At 35.8% G+C, this 11,796-nt stretch overlaps 1 protein-coding gene across 1 annotated transcript; it reads right to left on the reverse strand.

Annotated features, from left to right (window-relative positions):
* Window positions 1-757: 757 nt before the first annotated feature.
* LOC309502878 (uncharacterized protein) lies at window positions 758-10,515 on the reverse strand. Its single transcript, XM_082175467.1, has 5 exons — window positions 9,953-10,515; window positions 9,238-9,293; window positions 8,706-8,745; window positions 2,553-2,650; window positions 758-887 (listed from the first exon to the last, which is right to left on the reverse strand). Exons 1-5 carry the CDS (start codon window positions 10,045-10,047, stop codon window positions 841-843), a joined length of 336 nt encoding a protein of 111 aa, XP_082031593.1. The 5' UTR covers window positions 10,048-10,515; the 3' UTR covers window positions 758-840.
* Between the last annotated feature and the right edge of the window lie 1,281 nt (window positions 10,516-11,796).

Here is an 11,796-nt window from a genome sequence, read left to right on the forward strand (position 1 = left end):
GTATGACCTGCAGAGATCATACTTCCAGAGCACATACACACAATAATAACTGCATTTAGTCCTAGACCTAGATTGATATATCAGGTATATGCATTAATACACAACCACACTTCAGCGCTGGATATGCTTTACAAGCATGTTGCATGCGAACTGCACTAAAAAACATTTCCATTTGGAGTTCACAGAGAAGTTTAATATTTGTTTTATAGCAAGGTACTGAACTGTAAACGTAATTGTGTGCATATTCCTTTTATTGTTTTATTTAATCACACTCAAGTACCAAGGTCAAGTAGCAAGTCATCAATATTAATCGAAGAACATCACGGTATTTAAAGCTATTTGTTTGTTGATGTGCTATTAAAAGGCAGATAAGCCAGTTTCCTTTCAAGATAAAAAGGAATTGACGTTACATCATGGCGTGAATTATTTCATGCATTAACTAAATTGCCCCCTAAATGCTTCCTACAAAAATGAGTAACCTATTTTAGAAAAATGTGTTTCATCTATTAATTGACTTGAGATTTCAATCTTGTTTTTGTTTTTTTCTCAAACATGAGAAGAAAAATTGTGCGATTGCCCCCAATGCTGGACAAAGAGCCGTTTCTTTCCCTGACATGCCCGCATGCCACGTGAATGTGGAAATAGGTTTTGGTTATTTTGCCAAAGACGTTACAGCATATTCATCCCTGGGTAAAAAAAAAAAAAAAAAAAGGTAAAAGAGGCTTGTTGAGCGCCCCAAGGGCCTGGGGACCCGGGCCCCACCTTTGAACATGCATCACATCAGTCTTTCATTTCAGCTCCCAGAATTTCATCATTCATTTCACATTATCTGAAGCTCCCTCATAGGGAGCTTTGCTCGCTGTCGGACGCCTCTGTTACTTCAAGATCTGTTTGAATAATTCAGAAAAAGCAGGAGAAGATTAGAAGGCATTGGATTTGACTGAGTGAAGAATCAGTCCAACAACTCCCATCATAGTTATCAGTGGATCTGTGCTCAGGCAGACTGTGGTAGCTGTGGTTCAGATGTATTTACTGTGGTGTAATATCTCATTGATGTGAGTGACAAGGTGTAGATTGAGAATTTAACTCACCTCTGCATCACGGAAATCAATGGAAGCATAAATACAGTTTAAATGTTGTAATTCAGGGCCACAGTCTGAGCTCAGCACAGCTAGTGTTCAGATTTTTAGAGTGCGAATGATCCGACGAATTTGAGCTGAAACTGTGTAATGGGCAAGCTAAAAGGCAATGGTTTCAAATAAAGAGGTGGGATCTGCAATTAGTCTTTAAATAATTGTTTTTCAAACATTGTTCAAGGCTGATCAAAGTAGGCAGACAAGGTTAATAATGAACAGTAAAATATAAAGTGAATCTAGTTTTTTTTGTGTTGGTAAAATGCAACTATTATTCACCAATATGCACAGAAAAATGTAATAACATTAAAGAGACTGCAATTAAAAACCATTAATGACCTACAAAATCAGAGCTTAAATTGAACATGAGGCAAATTGTCATCAGTAATATGACATTAAATAATTGTTTCTGCCTAAGTATTAATAATAACCATTTAATGTGAGAGATTATGTTATTATTATTTTAAACGGGCCACAATTTGTCATGAAATTAATAACACATTGAAAATATATTTTTTTAATGAGAAAGAAAATTAAGTGATGTCTTATCAAAGGCAGCTAACTGTGATCTTTCAATAGAGCCAATATTCTCTTTATCTCTGCCAAAGAATGTCTCCTTTGACCATAGCAGTATCTAATTTGTGAGCATCTTCTTCAGTATGTGATACAAATTCCAGAAGTGTTTTCATCTGGTTGGTGTCCAGGGATATATGTGAATATTACACCTAAAGGTAACCAACATTTTTTACATTTATATTAAAAATTTAAATCACACACACACACACACACACACACACACACACACACACACACACACACACACACACACACACACACACACACACACACACACACACACGTTGGGTTTTCATGTTTTATGGGGACATTCATAATCTGGGGACATTTTATGGGGACATTCATTTATGGGGACATTTTTACATAAAATGATATGCGATTATATATTGCCATTTTTTGTATCTGAGGCACAGGGCGTTCTGTCAGATCACATGATCTCATGTTCTAATTTATTCCTAAAACATAATTCCACCTCACATTATCAGAGACGTTGTCTTGACGTCTGGGATGTAAAGATCTGGTTCTTATAATTATGTCGTGAGTCAATCCACTCAAAGTGCTTCAGTTACAAATGTATGGTACCATGGCAACAGATATGGCTGACTGTATGGTAAAATGATACATTAAAAAAAAACTTTTCCGAGGACAGTATACCCTTCTCAGCCAACATATCATGTGAGGTGTTTGATACGTGCTGAAAAGGACACACACTTTTCACATCACAGGAGGCTAAAACCTTGGCACTGCTCCCTAAAAGGGATGAAAACAAGCCATCTAGTCGGACAGAATCAATGTAAAGCCATTACATTAGCAACCCCGGGAGTAGGCAGCATGTGTGTGTACCTGTGCAGCATATAGACAGTGGAGGAGCCAGTGATGGCCTTATCTGCTCTTTTCGAGCATCTGCAGAAATCTGCAACTGCAGGAGCCTTTGCAGGAGTCTGGTGGCATTCAAAATCACTCAGAAATATCAAAAAACGTGTCTTAAACTGTCTGTAGCCTACCTGTGTATGGGAGGCACAGAGAGCAAGAACGTGTGCATGTGTGTGTGTGTGCTTATTAAAGGTCTGATATTGCCCATGTGCCCTCCTACCTAAATTATATGGAGCTTATAATATGACAAAACGATTTGAATTTGAATTGTGTAAATTTGAATTATTTGCAAGTGAAATCTAACAAAATTGAATTTTAGGTGGTAGTTTAAATAGTTCTGAATTTGATTTTTTTTAAACGAATATTGAACATTTGAAATTTAACAAACTGAAATGTTTTTATGGCTGAATTTTATAGACATGTATTTTCCAACAGCTAGTTTTTTTTGTTCTGAATTCGTATACTGCATATATTCAGTTTAAAAAAATACAGATTCAAGTTTTCAAGATGAAGAAATTCGGAACTTCAAATTCAGTTTTCAAAAATTCAAGTTCAAAAATTCAAGTTCAAAAATTCAAGTTCAAAAATTCAGATCTTACAGAAAGTAGGTCACAGGTCATCCACAGGGAAGAGTAAAGGATCTCAGATAAGTCGAACAGAGCATTTTGGCTGCACTGCAGTAGTTTTCTGCCGCAAACGCGGTGGTGGTTCAAGAGAATCCGTGTATCTTTCGTTCAGTCGTTTTTTTATTTAATATTAAGAGTAGAAAAATGAGAAAACAGCTTGAGTATTAGATTTCTAATATTCTAGTAATAATAGTCCGCTGTTGCACGGAGCTTACAAAAATTGTGTATTGCAACTATAGGCTATATTTCATTTCCTCATCAAACAACTAGACTAACGAATGGCTCGGCACAACAGAAGAGCCCAGAAAGGGCTTTCTCTCTGTGTAGACCAGCAGTTGGTCTGAATTTGCTATAGCCTATTTTCCGGACTGTATAGGCTAAGTCACGTTTTATGAAACACGCTGTGATTTATTCCAAAGTGACTCTGGCATATATAATGCATTTAACATTAAATAATATAAATGTTGACTTTCAAAAGTAGGCGCGCCAAGAAGGCTATTCTCTGTATTTTGGTTCATTTTTGGTGAGCGCCAGAAAGATCTAAAGAGACCGAGACGCGCTAAAGCAGCGCATCATGTTGTTTTATTTATTTTTCAATGGCATTATATTTTGTAGTCATTTTGAATGTACACAAATTGACTATAAATAACAGAGTATTAAGTTATTTCCCAGCAGTGGAACAAATCCAAGTGATGGCTCCAGCGCATCGCGCTCTCACACAACATAGCCTACTATCAGACCTGGCGTTGCTTCATATCGCAAACTGCTCATTATCAAAATGAAACACAGTCAAACAAACATATAAAAAGGTATTCTGCCTAATTTAATTGGTCTGTTGTACAATATAAAAGGCAAGCTGTGCCGCACACAGTAGCCTACAGTCCAAACATTTCCCTTGAAGACGCTGATTAAGCCTATAGCCTAGGCTACGTGTATTTTGGGACTCGACTGAAGTATGACGCCTTTTTATTTGTATTATAATATAATATATTAAAATACATCATCTTCTGAGTTTTATGATGTAGCTAGGCCTTTTGTGTTTTATTTAAATTAAAATGTATTGTAATTTACATCTCAAAAGGATGCGCTTTGTGCATTCTCTGACATTACATTTATTTATTCCATTAATATTGAGTATCAATTGATGTTAAACAAAACTGTGTTATTTTCTATGGCAACTAAACTTCCAAAATAAATAATAATAAAAAAGAATAAAAAAAAAAAAGCTCCGCAGCTTTTCCACACAGATTTTGAGAATTGGCCAGCTAAAAAAATAGGCCAAGGAAGTAGACTAACGGCTAGTGTCCGGGAGATGCGTTCATATTTATGAAATAAACATAACTGATTTTGTCTACACCTAAATACATTTCCAAGGAACCCCTAATTATAACAGTGATTAAGCCCAAATGTGGGTGGGGGTAATGAACACAATATGTTTTTTTTTTGTTTTTTGTTTTTTTTTTTTTTTGCCCAAATGGTCTCCACCAAGAAAAAACAACAAGAATGAAAAATAAGTAGCCATGTATAGGCCTAATAAAATAATATAGGCTACATAGCCTATAAAAGAGGCTATATTGTGCCCTTTATTACAAACAACATTTAGCCTATTTTAAACGCCAAGCCTAAACAAATTTATTTAAATCGAAACGGTCGCGCATCTCTCATTCAGTCAAAAGTTTTCATATTTGCAATGTAACATGTGGATGCTAACTATTAATATAAAGAAGGCGTCATACTTCAGTCGAATCCCAAAATACACGTATAGGCTAAATCAGCGTCTTCACAGCAAGGGAAATGTTTGGAGTAGGACTGTGTGCGGCACAGCTTGCCCTTTATATTGTACAACAGACCAATAAAATTAGGCAGAATAACTTTTTATATGTTTGGTTGACTGTGTTTCATTTTGATAATGAACAGTCTGCGATATGAAGTAACGTCAGGTCTGAAAGTATGTTGTGTGAGAGCGCGATGCGCGAGCGCCATCACTTGGATTTGTTCCACTGCTGGGAAATAACTATACAGATAATATGACATAATTCGAAACAGTAAAATGTATATTTTTATTTGTATACATTCAAAATGACTACAAAATATAATGCCATTGAAAAATAAATAAAACAACATGATGCGCTGCTTTAGCGCGTCTCGGTCTCTTTAGATCTTTCTGGCGCTCACCAAAAATGAACCAAAATACAGAGAATAGCCTTCTTGGCGCGCCTACTTTTGAAAGTCAACATTTATATTATTTAATGTTAAATGCATTATATATGCCAGAGTCACTTTGGAATAAATCACAGCGTGTTTCATAAAACGTGACTTAGCCTATACAGTCCGGAAAATAGGCTATAGCAAATTCAGACCAACTGCTGGTCTACACAGAGAGAAAGCCCTTTCTGGGCTCTTCTGTTGTGCCGAGCCATTCGTTAGTCTAGTTGTTTGATGAGGAAATGAAATATAGCCTATAGTTGCAATACACAATTTTTGTAAGCTCCGTGCAACAGCGGACTATTATTACTAGAATATTAGAAATCTAATACTCAAGCTGTTTTCTCATTTTTCTACTCTTAATATTAAATAAAAAAACGACTGAACGAAAGATACACGGATTCTCTTGAACCACCACCGCGTTTGCGGCAGAAAACTACTGCAGTGCAGCCAAAATGCTCTGTTCGACTTATCTGAGATCCTTTACTCTTCCCTGTGGATGACCTGTGACCTACTTTCTGTAAGATCTGAATTTTTGAACTTGAATTTTTGAACTTGAATTATTGAACTTGAATTTTTGAACTTGAATTATTGAACTTGAATTTTTGAACTTGAATTTTTGAACTTGAATTTTTGAAAACTGAATTTGAAGTTCCGAATTTCTTCATCTTGAAAACTTGAATCTGTATTTTTTTAAACTGAATATTTGCAGTATACGAATTCAGAACAAAAAAAAACTAGCTGTTGGAAAATACATGTCTATAAAATTCAGCCATAAAAACATTTCAGTTTGTTAAATTTCAAATGTTCAATATTCGTTTAAAAAAAATCAAATTCAGAACTATTTAAACTACCACCTAAAATTCAATTTTGTTAGATTTCACTTGCAAATAATTCAAATTTACACAATTCAAATTCAAATCGTTTTGTCATATTATAAGCTCCATAAATTACACCCATTGTCTGTGTTATTGCTAATCACTGACAGAGCACGTTGTTCACAGCAGGGAAAAAGAGGAAAGAGGGCCATCGAGAACAAGCCTGACTGATTCCCACTGAGCTCGTTTGTTCAGGATATACGAATAGGCTACATCCTCTTATTTGCATGTTTGATTTGCAACATGCTTTTCTCGTTTTTGCAGTTCTTTGTTCTTGTTTACTCAAATTGCGAGACAACTGAACGACACGCATGTTGACATGCGTGTATAAGATCAACAGAGGCTTTTTTAAAATTGTTTCTTACACATTACACATAATTTTATTATGAATTTGAGACTTTAAAAAAAAATAATGATTTAATAATATAACAAGAATGTGTAGACTATCCTCACTGAAAGAGCTAGTCAGAAGTTTAAGGACTAGCATACAGCGTCTACAGTTTGAAATGGAAAAACACTGTTGCATAATTACTCCACTAGATGGCAGTACACGCTATTTATATCTTCAAACAGAAAGCAGAGTAAAGATTTTACTTAATAATACTCTGAGACACCGAGGTTATGAAAACAAACCAACAAAGAAATCATACCTGCCAAAATATTTTGATATTTGAATTAGCCTGCTATCCTACAAAAATGTCTTTGAACATTGGATTAAAATGGCAATTGTCAACAGTCTGAAACACTCACATGAAGGTGAAAGTGCACTAAAACAGGCTTAAAATAAACTTGCCACAGAAAAAAAACAAAAAAAAAACATCAAAGATTTTATTACAACACACATCATACAAATTCTTAAAAAATAGTGGGTCAAGAACAAGCTGACAAAATTCTCTCACGTGACTTTTTACATATCCCTAGATATCAAACATTAAAAGCATTTCTGTCAAACTCATTACTAGAGAGAAAGGGTCACAGACTTTTTCTTTGTCCTGAAATGAAAATATAGGCAATTTTTTTATATATTGCACATTTTTAACGTTTCTCTGCGTATTTCTAAAAGAAACCTTAAAGTCTTTACTATAAAAATGTATTAAACAATTATAATGTTATTACCCATAAAAAGAAACAGATCTTTGAGCACATTGTCACAATTTAAGGACTTTTCAGCTAAGTTTAACCAATAAAACATTTATGAAGCGCACACAAATTCAAGAAACAGAAAAGAAATACTTTAAACTATAATATTGCCTACAAAATAATCAAACCCTTGTTCTGGCTAACAGATATTATAATGAATTAATTTGATTAAATAACTAATTCCTGAAAATTACAACATTTAAAAACAAATAAGACAACTTTCCCCAACATTTTTGAAAAGTACCCTTGATCATATAGTTAGAGCCTTGTATTAATATATATTAGTGCAGTTTGTTATGTCATCCTACAGCTTAAAATACAATGATATTGTAGGCCTAATTGTAGCTTGGAGAAAAGAATTAACAAAATTATTATAAGACCATTTCATTTAAACAAATAGATAACTGGACTTGTGCCTCAGTATGTTATGACAACACCAGTCTCCCCTTTACATTTATGTGAATATATAGTGATTGAAAGTTATTCATTTTATGGGGTCTTAACTATATATTTACAATTACTTTTGTCTTATGTCATTAAATGGCTCCATATATAACCAGATCTCTCAGCTAAGAGACAATCAGGGACAGATCAGTTGCACAGTGAATGTTGGCTATAAATAAAAAAAAATAAATAAAAAAAAATTAAGAAACAATTGTATTATTCACATAAAAGTCCAAATGTACACTTTATAAAACTAGTGTCACTCTAGGGTTCCAAAAGCCTTTCTACAAGTGAGAAAAGCATGCCGCAGAGGCCGACTGTCCACGCGGCCAGACTGCTCAACGCTGCCTTCTATTATGATGTCAGCGCCTGGATTGAATAGCATTCAATATCTCAAGGACGGCCGTTAGTGGAACATCAATAGAATAATACAGAGCAACACTAAACAGTCATTGCTCATAGTTGCCCAGTTCATTTGCCCATTGATTTATTGATATTTCACTGCTTAATGCAATTAAAGCGCAGCAATTAGGGGTGCTGAAAAACAGGTTGTTTGTGTTATTATGTTGCCCTGAAAGCATCTATCCACCCTGAGGCTGTGCCCCTCCCTGGATGTCATCTCTCAATATGATTATGATATATGTTGACCATTTCATATCATCGTACGATTCTAACACAGCATGCAGCAGAGATCTTTTCAAGAAACCATCCATCTGCCCGAGGAATATAATTAAGGATGAAATCTACAGTGGCCAATGTAAAATAAATATAAGCATAAAGCAGTCACCTCTTCCCAGCAGGAAAATTGGTGAGTGCAGTAATTTTCTAACCTGGTTTTGAGATTGAATTTTAACATCAAGTGTGAAGCTCCTGTGGTGAGAAAAACACAACTGTCAGTCCAATAATATTGCAAAATAAAAAAACAAAATAATGACAAACAGTCTTATTGGTTGCCTCCAAAAATAACACAAATAACAGCTTGTTGATCACTATAAACAAATAAAGCTGCAAATCTGGAACTCGAGTGTTTAAAAAAAGGATACAATCCACTTCATCTAGGTCCATTCATTCACTTCCAACCCCGGGCAGCTTGGTTGAAAATCAAAATAAAACACAAGGAACGGTCGTGGAATGACAAAAAGTAAAATTGTTCTCTACAGCCGGCGTCGGTCTACTGGGGTTTGAGCTATCGAGGTACTCGGCTGTCAGAGTAGTAGATATAGGGAGATTTGAGAGCAGATTAATAGACTGCTTTGTGGGTTCTCTCCCTCATTTCTGCTCCCTTACTGTTTTTTAATTCATGCAAAATTATAATAAAAACCTTCGTAGTAACATGCAGATTTATATGCAAAGCAGATTTACCTATGGTGCACGGACTGCTGCGTTTGGCTTTGATCTGTGTTTCTGACACTCTCCAACTATAAAGAAGAAAAGAACTTAAAAACTGTAAAGGCTCTTAATTGAACTGAACATAAAAGAAGATACATGGTGTTAATTGGTTTATGCTAAGAATAATTCAGGCCTTAGAGACTACTGTCCCTTACCGGCCCCCCTGCCAAAGTGTCAAGATTTACATCTTTAATTCAAGATTTCCCCGTATTAATTACCTCTCAGCAAGATGTGAATCAGTTCATTATAAAGTATAATAAACGGCAAATATATATATTTTTCTGATCTGTGAATATAAGTTTTCTTCTGTGAGCACAGTGAAATGTTTCCCCTCTTCTTTTTCCTCGCATATTTTTGGGAGAAACTTGTCAAACTGATTTTATACATCACAATGAAGGCAGATTTATTTATATAAATGTAAGTAGATTTTGACAATAAATACGTGGAAGCTCTGAAACACAAAGTTCTTTTTGCTGGCATGCAGTGTTTATTGCACTATGAAAAAGAAAAACCAGAATATGATGTAAAATGCATAAAATGTTAAAGTTAAAATATATAAATAAACAGCAAAGAGATTCATTCAAGCATGAGCACTGAATATTCAATTTCATTTAATCAAAATTCGGAACTTTTCACAGGATTTTTACAAAAGTTAAGCAACTGAATGTAAAAAATAATTTCCACTTACGAAAAATATACAAAATGTGACAACCCAAAACTCATGTGTAATGGGCTTCGGTGTCTTCTATTTAGTGCAGTGCTGTAAACAAATCTATCGGCCATGAGACCATTTGAAATTCTACCTCTGCTTCAGACTGCATTCCTCGGCTATGGCACTGCTTGGGCTGAGCATGTTTCATTGTAAAGTAAAGCAATTTCAACACTCCACCCCCTTTGTGACCTTTCATTATCACAGCCCAGTACGTGGCTCCTCTATCCCAGAATCCTTGGCTCACCGCTGAAGATGATAGATGGGACAGTAGAAGCTGCTGGACAACACTAGCATTTAGGGAGGCAGAGCAACACACATTACCACTAATGCCCCGCAATACAAGCGCAAGGTAACCGCATTGCACTAAGCTTGTATGTGCACATGACTTAGGCTTGATTTAGAAGTGGTACTGAACATTTTTGAATAATATATGCAGTATATTACACAAACAGTTCTCATACACCTTGGATTTTTGTACTGTTTTTGATGTCATTTTATTTCTAAGATTTTACAGTAATTTATTGACACAAAATGCATGATTTTACGTGGCTAAAAACGATTTGATAAGGAAACCTGCGGGGACGTATTAATTAAAAAAGAGAGAATCTAATTAACATTCTACAGTGACTTAAAAGCTGAATATTATTAGAGCTGCAACCATCAGTGTGATGAAAAGAGAAACATGACAGTGAAATTTAAATTCAAAGAGCTGCGAATAATGTACACACAGATCAAAAGAATAAACAGTGGGAAAAAAAAAAAAAAAACACCACAAAGTTTAATTTCCCTGCCATGCGAGAACGAGCACAAAAGCACTAGGAGAGAGCGCTCTCACAAACAACAGTCTGCTCGTTGATGAGCTCTAATGCTGCCAATTAAAAGGTGTCACAAACAGACATGCTAGGAGCGCCACACATCCCGAGATTCGTCTGCTCTCATGTGGCCTAAATTCTCTAGATCAATGGCTTCGCCTGCATCACCGAAAAACAAACCAATATGCTCATAATTTCGTCCGCGAGAAATGTTTCATCCTTCACCTTGAGTTTGCATCGGCCCTTCGGCTAATCTGCCGCATGTTGAACCCGCTAGTCATTCCTAGCGGTGTACATTTAAAGCGTATTAGCATTTGTCCCTGCAGTGCGTCTGGGTGCCAAAGAGCCTGTAATTATTATTCATTAGTATTCATTAGTGCTGGGTCCTGCCCGGTGTGTAGCTCATGTTGAATCAGCTCTGGTGTTAGATTTCTGACGAGGCCTGGGTGTGCAGGTCAGGGAGGATTCCTTAATTAGGCTTACAAGTCACAAGTTATTTTCCACGCTCTACACGCGAGGTTAAGAACGCAACTGTGCTATCAGTCCACTAGGACGAGAGGAGGAAAAGCAAGGATAAAAAGAAAACGTGGCTCCTATCTTTCGCCTCTATTGCCTGTCTTGTTGCGTTGGACAAGCGTGATTAGTTCAGCAAGGCTCTTCGTTCATTATGCGTTTGGCCAGAAGAGAAGGTTTTTACTTTTTAAATCTAACTTTAATTAAAAAGGCATGTTCATTGCGAACGTCCAGTCGGTGAAAAAACCTTGGGATGGGTTGTGAGCTCAGAGAAGGTTGCTGAGAATTCTGGCTCGGCTACAGAGAATTTATCATCAAACTACTCAGCAAAACAAAAAGATGCTAATGCTCCAGAGGCACATGAGATCAAGTATGTACTGGAGGTCCACCATTTGCAAAAAAAACTTCTCCCAAGCCTTTGTGTCAGAAACTGGGTATTAAAAAAAAAAAAAAAATTCATTTGAGAGCTGCTGCATTGCGTCGCTGTATTGAGCA

Source organism: Leuciscus leuciscus, assembly GCF_965113295.1.
Source record: "Leuciscus leuciscus genome assembly, chromosome: 7".
Taxonomy (NCBI): Eukaryota; Metazoa; Chordata; class Actinopteri; order Cypriniformes; family Leuciscidae; genus Leuciscus; species Leuciscus leuciscus.

Excerpts from the sequence above, each read along its gene's own strand:
- LOC309502878 (XM_082175467.1), bottom strand. The coding sequence starts at position 10,047 with ATGGCCGATAGATTTGTTTACAGCACTGCACTAAATAGAAGACACCGA. Across the intron at positions 8,746-9,237 it reads CAGCAGTCCGTGCACCATAG|GAGCTTCACACTTGATGTTA; the intron begins GTAAATCTGCTT and ends TTCTCACCACAG. Across the intron at positions 888-2,552 it reads ACTGTCTATATGCTGCACAG|ATCTTGAAGTAACAGAGGCG; the intron begins GTACACACACAT and ends TTATTCAAACAG.